The sequence below is a fragment of the Uranotaenia lowii genome, chromosome 1 (genome assembly GCF_029784155.1).
Source record: "Uranotaenia lowii strain MFRU-FL chromosome 1, ASM2978415v1, whole genome shotgun sequence".
Taxonomy (NCBI): Eukaryota; Metazoa; Arthropoda; class Insecta; order Diptera; family Culicidae; genus Uranotaenia; species Uranotaenia lowii.
Genome location: NC_073691.1, coordinates 160,895,849 through 160,919,206, shown reverse-complemented (window position 1 = coordinate 160,919,206; position 23,358 = coordinate 160,895,849). Strand labels below are relative to the sequence as shown.

Sequence of the window (23,358 nt, the reverse complement as noted above, 5' to 3'; positions counted from 1 at the left end):
CAGCGACACCTACACGTCAAAAATCTGCCAGAAGTAGTTCAGATCGTCGATGTTTATACATGGTAGTTAGAACTTTCTCCATAGGATGGCGTGCTTGATGTGTCGCCTTGTTTTTTGAAGAGTGAGGTATATTGATTTTACTATATTTGCTGCTTTTTCCATTAGTTCCTTTTCAAGTTCGCTCTACCCTCTAGGTGTGGAACTGGAATCAACAAAAAATTATGTGTTTAAAGAACACTGAACCCTCTAGTGGTGAAAACGATAACGAAGCATATCTTTCCTAAGCACAAGTTTGAAGTAAATAATAAATCAAAGTTATGAAAGTTGCATTTAACAAATTTAGCTTATTTCAAACCTTATTGTGAGTAAAACGCTCGGAATGTAACTGGTGTAATGAATTCATATCTGGTTAATCCAATGCTCTATTTTTGTCATTCTTGAATTTATTTTAGTCATACCACTAAATGACTTTTATGATTTAAGGGGATTTTCCACATTTTTTTTATAAATTTGATTGTATCGTATACCTCAGAATCTCAATGATATTTCACTGTTTTTTTGAAAAACAACGGTTTCAGCTAAGTTAAAACCTGTTCACTATATGTAAGCATCATTCCGTTGAATAAATAAAGTCGATTGCTTTCTACTCTAGTAATTCTCAATAGAAACTAGCCGGAGGCAAAAATCTCAACCAAGATGCAGTAACATTCAGTCAGGGAACGCCAAACCAGATCGGAGCCCAAAGCGTAGAAGCCTATTAACATGAATGTAGGTGAATCAGTTTACCATGCCGTTACATTTCCTTCCCCATTTCTCTCTTGCCAACCAATCAGCAGCGGCCGTGTTCCGATTAGCCGGGATGATGTTCTGATCTATCTCTCGATTCCCATCGAGAGACGTTCGCCGTCGTCATCGTCGCCATTACGATCTGTTTGCATCGAAGGGTTCCTTCGTATATGTTTTTTTTTCAATGTTGTTGATATGGGACTCCCTTTTCCCGCAACAGCACCAATTTTACCCACAAAGACTCAATCAGAAGCAAAAAAGAAAAGCCTGGCCTATTGAGATTCGTCACAAGATGACTCTGGGAAGAAGGAACGAAACCCTGCCTAAAAAGGAATCGAAAATCTCGGCAATCGCGTTGTCTAGAACTGAGCCTTCCTCCGTTGCTTCCGCCGGCCATCAACAAAGTAGGCTGGGCCTTTAAGCATTCGACGACGACGCTTTCAAAGAGAATCTAATGAACGATCTCCGTTTCCTTCATGTGGTTTCCTCATTCCCCACCCTCGTTCGTAGTTCCTTCCTTCGCTTCAAGCATAAGTACCAGTGGGAAAGATCTGTCTGGGATCTTCTGGTCTGAATGGCAGCCTCGCTTCACCACAGAAAATGGGTCACTAGTTCTTGCCGTGCGCCGTTCTTCTGGCTGCTAAAGTTTTTTTTCCTTCAGTTTTCTCTGCTTTCTTCAGTTGGTTCTGTTGTTTATTCGCTGTCCGTTATACTGCCGAGCATTCATTCCCGACTTGTTTTTCTCGATTCTTACCTACCTCGTTTGCGTGGCTCACTATGTTATGAATACGGGCACACGAATGATATAGAATATGCCGAGCAACCTCTAAGCGGGAAAGTTGGCTTGCGGCAGCAGAGCTTACTTGATCCCAGCTTTCGAGAAATAGTAACAATCCATTTCCTGTCCCGGTGCTTAGTAAGCTTTAAATGACAGTAATTTATTCGTTATAATTTAAAGAAAAAAAAAGAATAAATTATAATGAAAACAAAAAAAGATGCATGCATCTTTCTTTAGGACCATAAGATAATTCAATGGAACTTTGATCACTATATTGACACGTCGAAAGCACTGAGAAGCATTTTTTTTATTTTATTTTAAGAGACTTTCAGCCTGAAAACCAATTTAAAAGTCTGGAAACTGTCTCCAAAAGAGCAGCAAAGCAATAAAATTTTATCCGTATCAATCAAGAAAACTTAACGACAAACAATCAGAACCATCGATTGGCAACTTTCATCGGTACTCATCTTGATAACAGTTTCAGATCAGTCACTTTAACGTAATGTGTTCCAATAAACATTAAGCGCAAGAATCGGACAAACCAACATTACAACGTCCAGAACGGCTTGAGACCTCAACGATAAGCGACGAACCTTCCCTTCGTCAATGAGAAGGCTTTCCAGGGGGGGGGGCAGCCGTTATTGTACAGTAGCTGACCTACTTCTGGCGGATCCGCAGCAGAGAGGCCTCTGATGCATCTAGACAACGACGACGGCGACACAGATTCTTACCCATCAAGCAACAGAATCCGTTATTTTCACCAAGAATAAGGTACACACTGAAAAAACCGGCAGCGAAACCGACCCAACGACCTACTTACTGGATCGGTTCCCTGGTGTAGCTTTTTTGCTCCGTCCTCTTCCAGCCATCGTTGATGAGATAAAGTACGGCGAGGTGCTTCGCTTGGGTACCTCATGCTCTCGGTACCAACTCCAGCTCCCCAAGTTCTACGGGGCGGCAAAAGAAAACCGAAGACCTCAATTGAGCCAGCTTCCCAGGCGCATAAAAATTCATCTCCATGGAAGCGTTTTGTTGCATTCCTACGGGTCTCGTTTATTCTTTCTTTTATTTTCAACCCCGAAACCATGAACCAAGAGGGACCGATGATGTTCACCGAATGCGCAGACTAACGAGCGAGAAGAAAAGCATTAAGATAAGATATAAGTACCAGAGTATTTTCATTTTTACCTGTTCGGTCCATACTGGTTAAAAAATTCACGGCAAAACTGAAAAATACAAAATTTTTCATCAGATTTCAGATGCAGAATTCTTATTGAGAATTCAGATTCAGAATTTAGAGTTCATATGCAGAATTCAGATTCAGAATTCAGATTCAGAATTCAGATTCAGAATTCAGATTCAGAATTCAGATTCAGAATTCAGATTCAGAATTCAGATTCAGAATTCAGATTCAGAATTCAGATTCAGAATTCAGATTCAGAATTCAGATTCAGAATTCAGATTCAGAATTCAGATTCAGAATTCAGATTCAGAATTCAGATTCAGAATTCAGATTCAGAATTCAGATTCAGAATTCAGATTCAGAATTCAGATTCAGAATTCAGATTCAGAATTCAGATTCAGAATTCAGATTCAGAATTCAGATTCAGAATTCAGATTCAGAATTCAGATTCAGAATTCAGATTCAGAATTCAGATTCAGAATTCAGATTCAGAATTCAGATTCAGAATTCAGATTCAGAATTCAGATTCAGAATTCAGATTCAGAATTCAGATTCAGAATTCAGATTCAGAATTCAGATTCAGAATTCAGATTCAGAATTCAGATTCAGAATTCAGATTCAGAATTCAGATTCAGAATTCAGATTCAGAATTCAGATTCAGAATTCAGATTCAGAATTCAGATTCAGAATTCAGATTCAGAATTCAGATTCAGAATTCAGATTCAGAATTCTGATTCAGAATTCAGATTCAGAATTCAGATTCAGAATTCAGATTCAGAATTCAGATTCAGAATTCAGATTCAGAATTCTGATTCAGAATTCAGATTCAGAATTCAGATTCAGAATTCAGATTCAGAATTCAGATTCAGAATTCAGATTCAGAATTCAGATTCAGAATTCAGATTCAGAATTCAGATTCAGAATTTAGATTCAGAATTCAGATTCAGAATTCAGATTCAGAATTCAGATTCAGAATTCAGATTCAGAATTCAGATTCAGAATTCAGATTCAGAATTCAGATTCAGAATTCAGATTCAGAATTCAGATTCAGAATTCAGATTCAGAATTCAGATTCAGAATTCAGATTCAGAATTCAGATTCAGAATTCAGATTCAGAATTCAGATTCAGAATTCAGAATTCAGATTCAGAATTCAGATTCAGAATTCAGATTCAGAATTCAGATTCAGAATTCAGATTCAGAATTCAGATTCAGAATTCAGATTCAGAATTCAGATTCAGAATTCAGATTCAGAATTCAGATTCAGAATTCAGATTCAGAATTCAGATTCAGAATTCAGATTCAGAATTCAGATTCAGAATTCAGATTCAGTATTCAGATTCAGAATTCAGATTCAGAATTCAGATACAGAACTCAGATTCAGAATTCAGATTCAGAATTCAGATTCAGAATTCAGATTCAGAATTCAGATTCAGGATTCAGATTCAGAATTCAGATTCAGAATTGAGATTCAGAATTGAGATTCAGAATTGAGATTCAGAATTCAGATTCAGAATTCAGATTCAGAATTCAGATTCAGAATTCAGATTCAGAATTCAGATTCAGAATTCAGATTCAGGATTCAGATTCAGAATTCAGATTCAGAATTCAGATTCAGAATTCAGATTCAGAATTCAGATTCAGAATTCAGATTCAGAATTCAGATTCAGAATTCAGATTCAGAATTCAGATTCAGAATTCAGATTCAGAATTCAGATTCAGAATTCAGATTCAGAATTCAGATTCAGAATTCAGATTCAGAATTCAGATTCAGAATTCAGATTCAGAATTCAGATTCAGAATTCAGATTCAGAATTCAGATTCAGAATTCAGATTCAGAATTCAGATTCAGAATTCAGATTCAGAATTCAGATTCAGAATTCAGATTCAGAATTCAGATTCAGAATTCAGATTCAGAATTCAGATTCAGAATTCAGATTCAGAATTCAGATTCAGAATTCAGATTCAGAATTCAGATTCAGAATTCAGATTCAGAATTCAGATTCAGAATTCAGATTCAGAATTCAGATTCAGAATTCAGATTCAGAATTCAGATTCAGAATTCAGATTCAGAATTCAGATTCAGAATTCAGATTCAGAATTCAGATTCAGAATTCAGATTCAGAATTCAGATTCAGAATTCAGATTCAGAATTCAGATTCAGAATTCAGATTCAGAATTCAGATTCAGAATTCGGATTCAGAATTCAGATTCAGAATTCAGATTCAGAATTCAGATTCAGAATTCAGATTCAGAATTCAGATTCAGAATTCAGATTCAGAATTCAGATTCAGAATTCAGATTCAGAATTCAGATTCAGAATTCAGATTCAGAATTCAGATTCAGAATTCAGATTCAGAATTCAGATTCAGAATTCAGATTCAGAATTCAGATTCAGAATTCAGATTCAGAATTCAGATTCAGAATTCAGATTCAGAATTCAGATTCAGAATTCAGATTCAGAATTCAGATTCAGAATTCAGATTCAGAACTCAGATTCAGAATTCAGATTCAGAATTCAGATTCAGAATTCAGATTCAGAATTCAGATTCAGAATTCAGATTCAGGATTCAGATTCAGAATTCAGATTCAGAATTGAGATTCAGAATTCAGATTCAGAATTCAGATTCAGAATTCAGATTCAGAATTCAGATTCAGAATTCAGATTCAGAATTCAGATTCAGAATTCAGATTCAGAATTCAGATTCAGAATTCAGATTCAGAATTCAGATTCAGAATTCAGATTCAGAATTCAGATTCAGAATTCAGATTCAGAATTCAGATTCAGAATTCAGATTCAGAATTCAGATTCAGAATTCAGATTCAGAATTCAGATTCAGAATTCAGATTCAGAATTCAGATTCAGAATTCAGATTCAGAATTCAGATTCAGAATTCAGATTCAGAATTCAGATTCAGAATTCAGATTCAGAATTCAGATTCAGTATTCAGATTCAGAATTCAGATTCAGAACTCAGATTCAGAATTCAGATTCAGAATTCAGATTCAGAATTCAGATTCAGAATTCAGATTCAGAATTCAGATTCAGAATTCAGATTCAGGATTCAGATTCAGAATTCAGATTCAGAATTGAGATTCAGAATTCAGATTCAGAATTCAGATTCAGAATTCAGATTCAGAATTCAGATTCAGAATTCAGATTCAGAATTCAGATTCAGAATTCAGATTCAGAATTCAGATTCAGAATTCAGATTCAGAATTCAGATTCAGAATTCAGATTCAGAATTCAGATTCAGAATTCAGATTCAGAATTCAGATTCAGAATTCAGATTCAGAATTCAGATTCAGAATTTAGATTCAGAATTCAGATTCAGAATCCAGATTCAGAATTCAGATTCAGAATTCAGATTCAGAATTCAGATTCCGAATTCAGATTCAGAATTCAGATTCAGAATTCAGATTCAGAATTGAGATTCAGAATTCAGATTCAGAATTCAGATTCAGAATTCAGATTCAGAATTCAGATTCAGAATTCAGATTCAGAATTCAGATTCAGAATTCAGATTCAGAATTCAGATTCAGAATTCAGATTCAGAATTCAGATTCAGAATTCAGATTCAGAATTCAGATTCAGAATTCAGATTCAGAATTCAGATTCAGAATTCAGATTCAGAATTCAGATTCAGAATTCAGATTCAGAATTCAGATTCAGAATTCAGATTCAGAATCCAGATTCAGAATTCAGATTCAGAATTCAGATTCAGAATTCAGATTCAGAATTCAGATTCAGAATTCAGATTCAGAATTCAGATTCAGAATTCAGATTCAGAATTCAGATTCAGAATTCAGATTCAGAATTCAGATTCAGAATTCAGATTCAGAATTCAGATTCAGAATTCAGATTCAGAATTCAGATTCAGAATTCAGATTCAGAATTCAGATTCAGAATTCAGATTCAGAATTCAGATTCAGAATTCAGATTCAGAATTCAGATTCAGAATTCAGATTCAGAATTCAGATTCAGAATTCAGATTCAGAATTCAGATTCAGATTCAGATTCAGAATTCAGATTCAGAATTCAGATTCAGAATTCAGATTCAGAATTCAGATTCAGAATTCAGATTCAGAATTCAGATTCAGAATTCAGATTCAGAATTCAGATTCAGAATTCAGATTCAGAACTCAGATTCAGAATTCAGATTCAGAATTCAGATTCAGAATTCAGATTCAGAATTCAGATTCAGAATTCAGATTCAGAATTCAGATTCAGAATTCAGATTCAGAATTCAGATTCAGAACTCAGATTCAGAATTCAGATTCAGAATTCAGATTCAGAATTCAGATTCAGAATTCAGATTCAGAATTCAGATTCAGGATTCAGATTCAGAATTCAGATTCAGAATTGAGATTCAGAATTCAGATTCAGAATTCAGATTCAGAATTCAGATTCAGAATTCAGATTCAGAATTCAGATTCAGAATTCAGATTCAGAATTCAGATTCAGAATTCAGATTCAGAATTCAGATTCAGAATTCAGATTCAGAATTCAGATTCAGAATTCAGATTCAGAATTCAGATTCAGAATTCAGATTCAGAACTCAGATTCAGAATTCAGATTCAGAATTCAGATTCAGAACTCAGATTCAGAATTCAGATTCAGAATTCAGATTCAGAATTCAGATTCAGAATTCAGATTCAGAATTGAGATTCAGAATTGAGATTCAGAATTCAGATTCAGAATTCAGATTCAGAATTCAGATTCAGAATTCAGATTCAGAATTCAGATTCAGAATTCAGATTCAGAATTCAGATTCAGAATTCAGATTCAGAATTCAGATTCAGAATTCAGATTCAGAATTCAGATTCAGAATTCAGATTCAGAATTCAGATTCAGAATTCAGATTCAGAATTCAGATTCAGAATTCAGATTCAGAATTCAGATTCAGAATTCAGATTCAGAATTCAGATTCAGAATTCAGATTCAGAATTCAGATTCAGTATTCAGATTCAGAATTCAGATTCAGAATTCAGATTCAGAACTCAGATTCAGAATTCAGATTCAGAATTCAGATTCAGAATTCAGATTCAGAATTCAGATTCAGGATTCAGATTCAGAATTCAGATTCAGAATTGAGATTCAGAATTCAGATTCAGAATTCAGATTCAGAATTCAGATTCAGAATTCAGATTCAGAATTCAGATTCAGAATTCAGATTCAGAATTCAGATTCAGAATTCAGATTCAGAATTCAGATTCAGAATTCAGATTCAGAATTCAGATTCAGAATTCAGATTCAGAATTCAGATTCAGAATTCAGATTCAGAATTCAGATTCAGAATTCAGATTCAGAATTCAGATTCAGAATTCAGATTCAGAATTCAGATTCAGAATTCAGATTCAGAATTCAGATTCAGAATTCAGATTCAGAATTCAGATTCAGAATTCAGATTCAGAACTCAGATTCAGAATTCAGATTCAGAATTCAGATTCAGAATTCAGATTCAGAATTCAGATTCAGAATTCAGATTCAGGATTCAGATTCAGAATTCAGATTCAGAATTGAGATTCAGAATTCAGATTCAGAATTCAGATTCAGAATTCAGATTCAGAATTCAGATTCAGAATTCAGATTCAGAATTCAGATTCAGATTCAGATTCAGAATTCAGATTCAGAATTCAGATTCAGAATTCAGATTCAGAATTCAGATTCAGAATTCAGATTCAGAATTCAGATTCAGAATTCAGATTCAGAATTCAGATTCAGAATTCAGATTCAGAATTCAGATTCAGAATTCAGATTCAGAATTCAGATTCAGAATTCAGATTCAGAATTCAGATTCAGAATTCAGATTCAGAATTCAGATTCAGAATTCAGATTCAGAACTCAGATTCAGAATTCAGATTCAGAATTCAGATTCAGAATTCAGATTCAGAATTCAGATTCAGAATTCAGATTCAGGATTCAGATTCAGAATTCAGATTCAGAATTGAGATTCAGAATTCAGATTCAGAATTCAGATTCAGAATTCAGATTCAGAATTCAGATTCAGAATTCAGATTCAGAATTCAGATTCAGATTCAGATTCAGAATTCAGATTCAGAATTCAGATTCAGAATTCAGATTCAGAATTCAGATTCAGAATTCAGATTCTTAAGATAAGTTAACCACCGTTAATTAATTTTGTAAATTTATTTTTCGGCATATCGGTGAAAAGTAGTTATGAAATTGATAAAGATGGATAGAGAAGTGAGAAGAAATTTTACAGATGTTGAAAAGAGCGAAAGAGCATTTTTGCGAGGAAACTTATTAACGTACACCATACTTTACCCTGCAACATTTCATTATTTAGGAGAAGTAGTACCGGGATAGAGGTGGTACTACCTTAACCTATACAATGAAATCTGGTTGGTCCGAAGTCTACATGTGGTGAACACGTATATGCCCGTCCGGAGTATACGTGTTCACCACATGTAGACTTCGGACCAACCAGATTTCATTGTATAGGTTAAGGTAGTACCACCTCTATCCCGGTACTACTTCTCCTAAATAATGAAATGTTGCAGGGTAAAGTATGGTGTACGTTAATAAGTTTCCTCGCAAAAATGCTCTTTCGCTCTTTTCAACATCTGTAAATTTTCTTCTCACTTCTCTATCCATCTTTATCAATTTCATAACTACTTTTCACCGATATGCCGAAAAATAAATTTACAGAATTCAGATTCAGAATTCAGATTCAGAATTCAGATTCAGAATTCAGATTCAGAATTCAGATTCAGAATTCAGATTTAGAATTCAGATTCAGAATTCTGATTCAGAATTCTGATTCAGAATTCAGATTCAGAATTCAGATTCAGAATTCAGATTCAGAATTCAGATTCAGAATTCAGATTCAGAATTCAGATTCAGAATTCAGATTCAGAATTCAGATTCAGAATTCAGATTCAGAATTCAGATTCAGAATTTAGATTCAGAATTCAGATTCAGAATTCAGATTCAGAATTCAGATTCAGAATTCAGATTCAGAATTCAGATTCAGAATTCAGATTCAGAATTCAGATTCAGAATTCAGATTCAGAATTCAGATTCAGAATTCAGATTCAGAATTCAGATTCAGAATTCAGATTCAGAATTCAGATTCAGAATTCAGATTCAGAATTCAGATTCAGAATTCAGATTCAGAATTCAGATTCAGAATTCAGATTCAGAATTCAGATTCAGAATTCAGATTCAGAATTCAGATTCAGAATTCAGATTCAGAATTCAGATTCAGAATTCAGATTCAGAATTCAGATTCAGAATTCAGATTCAGAATTCAGATTCAGAATTCAGATTCAGAATTCAGATTCAGAATTCAGATTCAGAATTCAGATTCAGAATTCAGATTCAGAATTCAGATTCAGAATTCAGATTCAGAATTCAGATTCAGAATTCAGATTCAGAATTCAGATTCAGAATTCAGATTCAGTATTCAGATTCAGAATTCAGATTCAGAATTCAGATTCAGAACTCAGATTCAGAATTCAGATTCAGAATTCAGATTCAGAATTCAGATTCAGAATTCAGATTCAGAATTCAGATTCAGGATTCAGATTCAGAATTCAGATTCAGAATTCAGATTCAGAATTCAGATTCAGAATCCAGATTCAGAATTCAGATTCAGAATTCAGATTCAGAATTCAGATTCAGAATTCAGATTCAGAATTCAGATTCAGAATTCAGATTCAGAATTCAGATTCAGAATTCAGATTCAGAATTCAGATTCAGAATTCAGATTCAGAATTCAGATTCAGAATTCAGATTCAGAATTCAGATTCAGAATTCAGATTCAGAATTCAGATTCAGAATTCAGATTCAGAATTCAGATTCAGAATTCAGATTCAGAATTCAGATTCAGAATTCAGATTCAGAATTCAGATTCAGAATTCAGATTCAGAATTCAGATTCAGAATTCAGATTCAGAATTCATATATAGAGAATTTTTGATAAATACCTGGCAAAATTTAGAATAGAATATGTTTAATATGTCAAAATCTTTTGAAACTAAATTGAGCTTCCCTTATTTCCACTCTGTAAAGAAACGGAAATTCGTATTCCCTCAATAAGTGCGTATCCTGATTTTGCAACTTTTATATTTTTGAGAGGCTCACACCCAGAAGCTTGATAAATAAAGTTAAAATGCAGCATCAACCAAATAAAACAACACTACAACGTTGATTTTAGAAAAAGACTGCAAACGAGCAATGAAAAAAAACCAATGGACAGATTACAAACCAATCATCCCGTGTTGGGACATTTTGAAACGTGGGCTCAAAAAGAACGATTTTTTCCTCCCGGTTTAAAAGAATAATTGCCTACAAAGATAAGGTTCGTTCGCGATTCGTTTTCGGTTTCCCCCTATCCGTTTTTTTCGATGGTCCCCGGGAAGTATGGATGGATCAGCACCGGATAAAATGTTTCTCGTTTTCCCCGCCACCTTGCAGACGGTTGCCGTAACTAGGTGAACTTTTTCGGAAAACTCGACTGAAATTGTTGTCGGGCAGCAATTTGGGCTAACTTTGGGACGTAAAATTAGTTCCCTTTGAATGGAAACCTAGGAACGGTTTATCTCTTTGATCGTTGGGTTGAAGAAAAAAAAGTATGGAAAATTGTGCCAGAGTGAACTAAAATTAGTAATAAAAATTAAAAACCTTCTTTTCTGTTCGAACCGCGATAGGCTGTCGGTAGAGAATAAAATATTGTTTTTATTCAACGTTGTACAAATTGGTTTGATTTTAATACACATTTTTATTTTTGTTTCATTCCAGGCCATCAAAATGTCCGAGGAGCCCAAACGCCGTGAGTGGCCGTTTTTCACAATGATGGATCTGTACTTCAGTGACCAGGTTAACGATCCGACCCTGCGGTTATTCTCATCGACGAAGCGGTTCGACTCGGACACCCTGGACGATGCCCAGTTCGATGAGGAGATCATGAACACGACGGCGGCCGTTGCGATTGCTGCTGCGGCTGCTGCCTCGGCCGCAGCTGCCAATGCCGCCAGTCAGCACAAGATCAAGACGGAACTGATTCACGGCCACAGCGGCGGAAGTATGCTGGATATTTCGGAAATCATCGAAGACCACATAGGCTCCGGAGACTCCAAGTTGGATCAGTTCAAGCGGGAAATCGTCCTGAGTCAGTTCGCCCACGTTTCGGAACGGAACAATTCCGTGCGGAAGGAGAAACTCACAAACGGAACCAACGGAAATGGGAATACAAACCCGACGACGACGATAGACAGCAACGGAGTTCCGTGCTACAGGGAAAAGGAGAAGCAGCTGATCGAAAGCCTAACGCACAGCCCGCAGAGTGCCAGCAGCAGTAATTGCAGTCCGGACACCAGCAGCCTGAACAGCAGTCCTAGCAGTCACGTCAGCTCCAATGGGCCAAAGATGACCAACGGTCCCACGAACAATGCCAGCTTCAATGCCCTGCTAGCAGCGGCCAGTAGCCATAGCGGAAGTCTGCACAGCAATGGCAGCGCGCTCAGCAGCACCGATCGGGACACCGACTACGACGATTATCCGAACGACAAGGAAACCGTCTCCTTCGAGGGCCCGAACGGAAACCTGAAGACGCTCAACCAGAAGCTGCTGAACCAGATGAACGAGCATCACAACATTGATCAGGTGAGTGCCGCGGTTCTACCATTTTAAGTTTCTCCTTTGTTGACATAGCGTAGACAAGCGACGAGAATTTGTTTCATCGTATCGGTAGTGAGCATTTCAGAGCAGGTACTCCAGCCATGAGAAAACCATGCGTGGAGCTGTTTGTATGTGGCTCCCAAATCGAACTGTCGTTCAACTTCACTTGACTTAGGAGGTCATCTCGCGCTAGTGCGCTTCACGCCTTACTCAATACGAATCCACTTCAACTTAGCAACAACCTCAACTTCCCACGACTCAAGGCTCGATTTCTCCTCAAACGACTCAAGATCCAACCTCTCTTCGTGTTGAATGGACAATCACACTTTGCGCAACTACTCCTCTCGCGGAACATGGCCAGGAAGTTCAGAGACGCTAATCCAGTTGTCGACCGCATTTCCTCTGGTTGCAAACAGTCCTGGTCTCGACCCTCCAAAACGCTTGTCGAATCCAGACACCTTTGACACCTCTAGTGTCTGCGTTGTACAACTCTCGTTCCCAACGTCTGGATACTGGTACCCAGATGCACCACTCTTACTTCCGCGCAGATTTGGTGAGGACCTGTCGGTGGCCTCTAGTGGGCTTGGTGGTAGTTCTCCTAGCCGTACATCTGCTATCGTCGTGAGGTCTGCAGACACGATTCTACATTGGACCACGGAATAGTGAGTCCTAGAGCTCCTCATTTGTTGCCCATAGCATGGACAATCGTCCAGAATGTATTTCACCGTAACGGTGTGGTGTTACAGGTTATCTATTCATGAGAAATCCATGCATGAGTCTAGTGTGACCAATGCGTAACCGTGCGTAAAGCTCGCGTATCACCTAATAGCTGTTAGTCAATCCAGGAGAATGGTGTATTCTTCATTTCCCTAAGTATTACAGTGGAACTTTGGTTCCACCCGTTCAGCTTGTCCATATTCCGTTTTTAAACATTTGTATTGCTACTCTGCGTGTAATAAGAGAATTTGAAGGAGAGGTCTTGCTTCCTTCGAAAGCAAGGCTTGAATTTTCGTATGCGGAGATTCCAGAATGTTCTGGAACCCAGCAGTGAGTTGTGATTTTGAAGACGGCTACCTTCGGATATGTCGGTTATCCACGCGGAAGGGTGTTGTTTCCTGCAGAGACTGCCATCCGGACGCTGGCCGGCTAGTTCTGAGGAGACTACGTTGGGTAGAAGTTTGTAAATTTGCCTCTTTTTTAAACCATTGGTATCACCCCTGATGTGATAAACCTTAGTGTACAACCCCTCGCTGGCGTTACACGGAGAAAAAAGTATGGTATTTCCAACAATAATCCACTTATATTCAATCATATATCTGATTGCTTCTTGACCAACTTTATTTATCAAATTTCAACAATACATATTAAAGACAATCTGATTGATTTCGTACACTCAACAATATATAAAATACATTCAACTATAGTTGTATGATTGATTTTGTGCATTCAGCTATAAATATAATAGATTCAACTTTTTTGTACGTTTGATGTCATACATTCAACAATAATTATAGTAGATTCAACTATAATAATATAATTGATTTGATAATAAATATGATAGATCCAACCATAATAAAATGATTGATTTAATAATAAATATGATAGATTCAACTATAATAATATGACGGATTTAATTATAAATATGACAGTTTCAATTATATTTCTATGATGGTTTCAATGAGGTCAACTATAAATATCGGAACCTGATATCCACTTCCTGGTTTCTCCACTGTTGTTTTTTTTGCATCTTGGTGGTTACCCAGCAAATTGTGCGTTCTAACTAATCGGTCCCGGAAGACGTCCTCAGAAGTCCGTGCTTCAGCACCCGGCAAAGATTGACCTTGTGGGGTGAAAATTCACTCAATATCATTACATCCATCTATCATACGCTGCCTTAACAATTCTAGGTTCCTGTGGGATCCTGCCAGGATCACGCAAAGGAACGTCAAGACCCACGACAATTTTGCGGACAACCTGAGTAGATGTAACTTTCCCAATTCCAGGAACTGTCAGCCTACTACACGACCACTGCCATTAAATGGTAGAGGAAAATGTTTCCCCATCGCCGGAGAATGCTGGCGCTTTGCCACCGACGTCAGGGAATGCCGGCTGAGCCCTGAAAACAGCACTACGATCGCTGCAGGGAACACGTACTGGTCTCACCCTTACGTTTTTTTTTTGCTAATGAACACGGATGAACACTATAGTATTAAAGTAGCACGCAATAAATCCAAAAAAATATAGTTTAATTTATTATATTTATAGTTCAATACCTAGAATCTATCATACATTTGTAGTTGTATCTATCGTATTTACAGTTGAATCAATTATACCATTACAGTTGAATCTATCATATTTACAGTTGAAATAATTATACCATTACAGATGAATCTATTATATTTATAGTTGAATAACTAAAATCAATCATACAATTGCAGTTGAATTTATCATATATACAGTTGAATCAATTATACCACTACAATTGAATCTATCGTCATCATAGTTAAATGTGAGACGTCAACCAGAAACGTGTACTTGAATCTACTATATTTATAGTTGAATGCCTAAAATCAATCATACAAATGTAGTTGAATCTATCATATTAACAGTTGAATCATTACAGTTGATTTTATTATAATAATAGTTGATTGCGTAAAGTCAATCATCAGTTTGTTGTTGAGTATTTAAAGTTGGATGCAAAAAAATCAACTGCGTTTGGTATAATCAGCTGAAATAAATAGAACTGTGGTCTTTTTTCTCCGTGTAAAGTGACACCTAGGTGTGAAAAGGATTACTATCGGCAGAAAACTTTGACATCTAATCAACGTTTCACTACTGACTATACTGACTGAACACTCGATTTTGTTTTATTTGGATAATTTTTCCAACAGTACGCAATATCGATTCCAGAGTGCGCATCGTTCGCTTTTGATGAAATGTTACCCCAGTTGGAAAGTGGCACCTAACATTTAAGGAAAAATAGGCACATTCAATGATACCATCGGGCTAAACAGAAGATTTTGTCGTACAGGGAATTTTTTGTCAAATGATGCAAGGTTCGCAATACCGACGATGGATGGCAAAATTAGACAGAAAATGGTCGGATTTTTGTTCAAAGTGTCATGCCAGTGTGATCAGTGCAGATTTTTATCACAAAATATAAAACCGACAAAAATGACAAAAATGAATAAACATCGCATAAATCGAGGAAGAATGTCCATAATGGGTTAAATTCCTATGAAAAAGGAAAAAAATCGGGAAGGAAGCAGTGTGGTTCAATCTCCTTGGTTGAATTTGTCCTGTATTTTTGATTTTTTTTTTTCATTCATTTATCAATTTTTACGCATTTCAAATTCAAACTGAAAGTGCAAGTTTCAGCCCTGATTTTCGAGATTTTTAGAAATTACACAGATTGTACAAATTGTACATTAAAAATACAGATTTACAACAATCAAAATGTCCCTGCCAGCGAAATATGACACACATGGGACTTAACCTGCGAGTCACGTGACGTGACTTACCAAATTTCGTCTCGTACTGCTGACTCCAGTAACCCCTCCAGGTTACATAAGTTATCTAGGGATTTTTCTTTCCTGAAGCATTTTCTGGAATCAGGACGACGATGGGAAATCCCGTGAGTCACATCACGTCATATTAATCCCTAATAAATTAATATCATTTGAAGAGAATGAAAATTAGAAAAAATGGTAAAAGGGAATTTGATAAATCAAAAAAGTAACCGGAAAAACTTCTATTAACTTAAAATAGATTTCTGTCTGTCTGTCTGTCTGTCTGTCTTTGGCATGCAAGTGTATTTGAGTAGGAACAATATTCCAAGGGTGGTCCCTTTCCTCCTTCCAATGACGAAATCGAAAGGGGGAGGAGGGCCGCCATACAATTATTAGCACAACTTAAGAATTGGTCGATCAAATGGAACCAAATTTGGCATTGGGGGTATTTTGTTTCTGAAAAAAATCCTTTAATTGTTTGAGCCCTCATCCTTTTTAATGAGGGTATTGGAAGGGGGAAGGGGGGGTCGCATACAGTTTTTGTTGCAAATCTCAATATCTGATCAAGCGAAATATACTAAATTTGGTATGAGAGGTTATTTAATTACGAAAAATATTACTGAGATAATTTAGGACCCCTTCCTCCTTCCAGTGAGTCAAAAAGTATGGGGAGGGAGCTCCCATGCAGTTTTTTTAAATAACTCGAGAACTAATCGTGCAAATGAAACAAAAATGGATGGAAGATGAGATGTAAATTTTTAAGAGCACAGAGGATTGAAAAAAGAAGCTAGACCACACTCTAAATTCTTTGTCCCGCATCAATCAACTGCATTAAAGAAGTAGTACCCGAGGGAGAAGGCACTGATGTTCTATCCGTATTTCATTTCAACTCCTTTTAGCGGCTTCATCGGAGAGGGAGATGAAGCCGCTAAGTAATTTCAAAATTGTGTCTTAATATCAGATTTGAAACTATTTTTTTTTTTTTTTGTTTCGATTATAGTCGTTTTACCATCTTTATGGCATTCGCGACTTTATCAACGTTACAGTTGGCGGATCGTTATTAAGAAACTATCCGGTACAACTGTGTTCGATGTTTTACTCTTGGGCTCGAACTCGCGGACATCGGCTCAGGAGACAACAGACTTGCCAACTGAGCTATATCACAAGCCCATTTGAAACTATTAATGGAAAAAAATAAATCAGTTTCGAAACACATCAGGTAGAAAACAGATGAAAAAATCAGAAAATAATAGTTGAAAACGTTTGATTTATACTTCAAATCTCAAATTTAAGTTCTTACTTTGAGAAGGTTATTCTGAAATATTTTGGAAATTTTGATTAGAACCATAAATAAATATATAAATCAATAAATTTAACACCGGGTGAGCTAGTCTATGTAACATAAGATTGCTACTTCAGCGACCTTCGAAATTCTCCTAAATAAGAACTATTTCATCATCTCGATTACTTTCAATTTATGAGCTACTGAAAGTGTTGAGATGGAATCTGTTGACCATTTATCAACTATACATTTAAGAAATTAAAGTTACGTAATGAAATGTGGAGGCAACTTTTTTTTTAGATTGTCGCCTCTTTTTCCTTATATGCCTAAATTCATCACGAGCAAATCGTTAGAAATTCAACAACAATTCGAGTAACAATTTTCTTTTGAATTTTATTGGGATGAGAAATTTGAAAAAAAAACCATGAGTGAATAAGGTTTTCCAGTTTGGATTTTCATAAAAACCAAACTTCAGTGCTAAATATCAGCAAACTCAGATGCTGAAATTCAGTGTTCATATATTATGCAAGATCGTAACTCAATCAGATAGGATTAAGACCACCAAAACATGCAAACATACAAGTGTTGTATAAAAACTTGTATGCAATTTTGTGTTGTATCATTCCCTTGTATGCAATATTGAAGTGCATCCTGCCTTACACAGCAAAAATTATTTCCTGTAAAATTACGTGAATGTCCTGTAACAAAAAGGAGCAGGACATTTACCGCAATTTTACAGGTCGAAAAACAAATTACGTGACATTTAATTTTCAGTGTACAACTTTTTTACAGTACATTTGCTGTAATAATAAATGAATCTTCGTTAACTTTCAAAGAAAACAATTTAAAATTACATGGTTGATTTATTTTAAAGGTTGCACTTTCAGTGACACGTAGTCAAAAAAATTTTCAGTGTATACTAAAACTTTCATGCATTGTTTCCAACTTCAACAATTCGTGGAAAATTTGGGGCACATCTAGGAGATTCGAACCTTGACCTTCAGGTTTAAAGGCGCGCACGCTACCACAGAACCATGCCTGATGCAATGAGAGCAACAAAATTCTGAAAAAAAAATTCAAATCAGGCAAATTGAGTCAAAAGAAACAACTGCTTTCCTGATCGGGGACTATTTCGACGGATTCCTGGAAATTGAGCCGAGTGTCGATGTTATTTTAAAATATGATAAGAAAAAGATACAAGTCCTAGAGAAACAGACTTCAGAATAAAAATTATCAGAATCAGAATTCCGAATCAGTAAATAAGAAAATCAAGATTCAAACCCATTATCCCAACAATCAAATTTCAATTTTAGTTTTAGTTTCGTTTCGTTTAGTTTAGTTTAGTTTAGTAAATTTGAGAAATTTTAAGTTTTCTCAAATGTGATCCCAAAGATTAAAATCATCTCTCGTAATCAGCTGAGTGGCTTATCGCGCATCTAAAGTTCAAAACAGGTCTTCGATCTAATGAAACCCTGACAACTAAGTATTTAAAGATAGTTGATAACGCTAAACTAAACAGCTTATTTGTGAATTATTTAAACAGTATTCAACTACCAGAAAATGTTGATGAAGGCCTACAAGAAATCACATCAACTTACAATCGCTTTGTGAAAATTTCTTCTCGAACACTTAATAAAAGGGTAAAACTTAAAGGAAATTGCTGTCCGTGGATGACATTTGACCTCTGGACACTCATCAAAATAAAAGAGAATTATTTAAAACGATCGAAAAAGCATCCAAATGATATCAATTTAAAAGAGATGCTAATTCACATAAATAAAAAATTGAGTTCAAAAAAACAAGAATGTAAAAGGCTCTATTACGAGCGCTTATTAAATAATTCACCACATTCAAAGCTCTGGAGAAACATTAATACGCTCTTAGGTAAATCTAAAACGACTTCCTCAATTAACCTTTCAGATGAAAGAGGTGTTATAACCAATAGTACACAGATTTGTGAGAAATTTAACAAACACTTTTCCACAATTGGAAAGAACCTGGCTGAAAAGATTCCAGTAAATACTGAAAATGATCATTTGACTCAAATCGAACAGGTAGAAAATACAATATTCTTACGGCCCGCTAGTGTAAACGAGGTTCGACTTGTAATTTTTTCACTTAAAAATAAAAAGGGTCATGGACCAGATGGTTTCCCTGTTAATGTCTTGAAAAATAACCACGAAACATTCTCGCACATACTTACACAATACTTTAATAAAATTTTGGAGTCAGGAGTTTTCCCGAACTGTCTAAAAATTGCGAAAGTCATCCCTGTTTTTAAGGCTGGCGATTTGCTTGACGTCAATAACTATCGCCCTATCTCGACTTTAAGCGTTTTTAGTAAAGTGTTCGAGAAGCTTCTTGTTAATAGAATTGTAGACTTTCTAAATCAGAACAATATACTTTATAAACTGCAATATGGATTTAGATCAGGTTCGAGCACTCAAATTGCCATCTCAGAATTAGTTGACTCCATCATATGTAAAATAGAGTCAAAAAATATTGTTGGGGCACTATTTTTGGATCTCAAAAAAGCCTTCGATACTCTAAATCATGACATATTATTGTCCAAACTGTATAAATACGGGATAAGAGGAACAGCAAATAATATCCTTCGTAGCTACTTAGAAGGTCGCAAGCAGTATGTGGCTATTGAAAACACAAGAAGCGAATTAAGAAATATTGATATCGGTGTACCACAAGGGAGTAATATCGGGCCATTACTTTTCCTTTTATATGTCAATGATTTATGTAACCTTCAACTTAAAGGCACAGCACGTTTATTTGCCGATGATACAGCAATTTTTTATTCTGAAACTTCACCTGATATTATAATTCAGCACATTGAAGACGACCTAAAACTGCTTTCAAAATATTTCAATTCAAACCTACTTTCACTAAATTATACTAAAACAAAATACATGTTGTTTCGTTCTTCGCATAAAAAGCTACTTCGTACTAATGACCCAGCTATGAATGGAAATACTATTGAGAGAGTTAGTTATTTTAAATACTTGGGAATTTACTTAGATGAAACTCTCTCATGGAATCGTCACATTGAACACTTGGAAAAAAAAATTACTCCTCTTTGCGGTGTTCTTTGGAAACTGAGAAATTTTGTTCCACAACATGTTCTCTTTAAATTTTATTTTGCGTTTATCCACTCTCAATTGAACTACCTTATTATGATATGGGGAAGAGCCTCCTTGTCCCACTTACAGAAACTTCAAACGCTCCAGAATAGATGCTTGAAAAACATCTTAAAGCTCCCTTTGTTATTCCCTACCCTTCAGCTTTACTCTTTAAGAACGCATAACGTTCTTCCAATATCTGAACTCTGTGATTTGCAAACTGTTGTATATGTCTATGATAATCTACACTCAATTGAAAATATTCAAAACCTCCATTTTACTACGGGGTTGCGAACTCATAACACTCGCCAGTCAGATTTCTTGCAACGAAGCCGATCCACAACATCATTAGGGCAAAAAAGAATTTCATTTATTGGACCTATTAAATACAACACCTTACCAACGGATATTAAAAACATAACCAATCGTTCCATGTTCAAAACCAAAGTGATACAGCTTTTGAAAGAAAAATTGAACCATTAAAACAGTCGATCATCAACCAGTCTTTGTTTTGTTTACCTTTTGTACTTTTGTAGCGTTAATATCTAATATTATTTTTCTTAAAAATCTTGTAGTTTGTATTTTATCTTATAAAATTATTGAACATAACATAATAAAATTAGCAATAAATAAATAGTATATTAGTAAATATCGAATAATGAATCTCTTCAAAGGAAATTATTTTCCATTGAGATTTCATATTGTAGTCAATTTAGTTAAATAATACATTTCCTCGCACGACATTATAAATATTTGTGTTCTCAGCATGATTAAAATTTGCTCGCGTTTACTCTTATTATCATTTTGCTGCCAGACATGCTGAGAACAGTAGCGTCCATTACCAGGGGGCTCAATTGAGCCTTTTGGTGTGGGGGAGTGTGGTGGGCCGCTACAAAAATAAATAAAAATAAAAAAAAAAACCGGTAACGGCCTGGTCATGGGAAGGTCCAAGACCTTAGGGCTAGCTCTCCAAATGGCAATGTGCTGATGACGATAATGATGACGACGACAACGGCAAACGGCTGTTCATGATTCGAAAGCGGGGAGATTCGAGAGTGTGACGAACTTGGCGCAAAACTTTCTTCGACTTCTTCTCTGCTCCCATGTTGAGGTTGATGTTTGATGAAATTCAGTCAGCAAACCCTGACGGACTGATGGGCGCCCGCCAGATGTGACAGCTTCTGCGATCGTTAGCTTCTGATAAATGTTTTGATTTCGTTCCGAGATTGAGAACGGTGGGACTGAGTTGAGTTCGATGAATTTGTTGTGCTTAGTTGAGAGTAGAAAGTATGTATACGAGTATATTTTCAATTATAAACATAAATTTTAGAATAACTTTTAAAGTAAAAAGTTTGAAAGAAGCTACACCAGAATGGCCGGAACCCTGCAATGCTGAATCTTCCAAGATGTCTTCAACATTTCAACAACGCGGGCAAATTGGAGAAAATGAGCATGACTACCTTCAGCGAAAGTGAATCGAAATCCGGCTCTTGGAGCTTCTGTGCAAATATCAATTTGCAAATCTATGCGCACAATGCTAATTAGCGGTTTCATACATTGTTGTCGCTTGAGCCGTCTTGAGGCGCACCACGACGCGTGTTTGCGCACACGAACTCGCGCACCCTACACTGTGAGTAAAGGATAGCGAAAGTGTCAAACGTTTGTTGATTTCTGCTAAACCCAGGCCCCTGCCGATGTTTTGATTACCTAATCCAACAACCAAATGATGTGGTTTGTTTAAGTATGGAAGGCAGTAGTGATGCGCTACCCTTCTTCTCTCCTCAGCCATCTTATTTCCAACAACCGTCGTCGTCGTCGTTTAGAGCGTGCAGCAAGGTGTGAAGAATTTTCGATCCAAAATATGATTCTTTTACGCAATCGCCAAAACTGGCGCGCTGCTTCTTCGCCTCGAAACAGCCTCTTGCTATCCCTTGGTGGAAATAGAGTGAAAAAAAAACCTGACTCCCCGATTTAGCCGCGGCGCATTGATCTGAGCTAAGCTCCGGCTAAGTGTATACGCATGGTGCACGCCTAGGCTCAAATAGCGCAACGGTTTTGGCTTAAACAGCAATTTTCGGCAGGGCTCGTTTAGTTGGCTTGTCGCTGTACCAACAGTTTTGAGTCGATGTGTTGCAATCAATAACAATATTATAAAAAATAAAAGTTTATAAAAACAATCATTTACTAGTAGCAAGCAGCTATGAATTAAAATTCCAAATAGCTATTGATTTTGTTTCTCGTTTTCTAGAGAAGATTTGTAATATTCCATAGGCATAATTTAAATCAACTTTCAACATAATTCAGAACCAATAACTTTTAAGATAGTTTCTAATTTAGATAGAACATGATTTTATATTATTTACTGAAACTTGATATCTAAATTTGTTTTTCAAAATCTGATATTTTAACTGTTTTTAAAACTTCATGAGTTCATTAATTATGCCAAAGTGTATGTTTTACTGGTATGGATACTCAACCCTGTCCCTTTTTCAAAGTTGGAAAGGCTCACGAATTACCACAAATACATTGTGAGTATACATACATAACATCATATGCCACATTTGGTTTTATTTGTTTCACAAGTTTTCGAGCTATGCCAAAAATGCATACGCGAACAACTTCGCTTTTAAAATAAGGTCCCTTTTGATTGATAAACTTTCGATTTATGTAAAAAAAAACTTATATGGGAACCCCCCACTCCCCTTTTCCTTACCCATCTGTCGCTACTTAATAGAGGTAACCGTTTCTTAAAATCATACTCATTATTTCGTATTCTAAAACCCTTTCGTTGCACATTTGGTTCCGATGGTTGATAAGTACTTAAGCTGTACATCTAAATTATATTTATATAATTTCTCGGGTTGTGCAAAAAATTTCTATGGGAGCCCCCTACGTTCCATCATATATCCCCGAACAACGGATGAAGGGGCCACAAATAATCATAAAACCATTTCTCGTACCTTATGCTCTTCCATTTCAATTTTGGTTCTCGTTGCTTGATTTGTTCTCAAGTGATGAAAAAAAAATGAAAAAGAGCCCCTCTCTC

General features: G+C 36.0%; 1 protein-coding gene across 8 annotated transcripts in view; it reads left to right on the top strand.

The window, feature by feature from the left end:
- LOC129740711 (uncharacterized protein DDB_G0283357-like) overlaps positions 1–23,358 on the top strand; it is a 188,085-nt gene that overhangs the window by 138,870 nt on the left and 25,857 nt on the right. For all 8 annotated transcript variants that reach the window (XM_055732478.1, XM_055732479.1, XM_055732476.1 and 5 more), the window contains one exon: positions 11,512–12,375. In XM_055732478.1, coding sequence (XP_055588453.1) covers positions 11,512–12,375 — 864 coding nt within the window. The remainder of the gene's footprint in view (positions 1–11,511; positions 12,376–23,358) is intronic.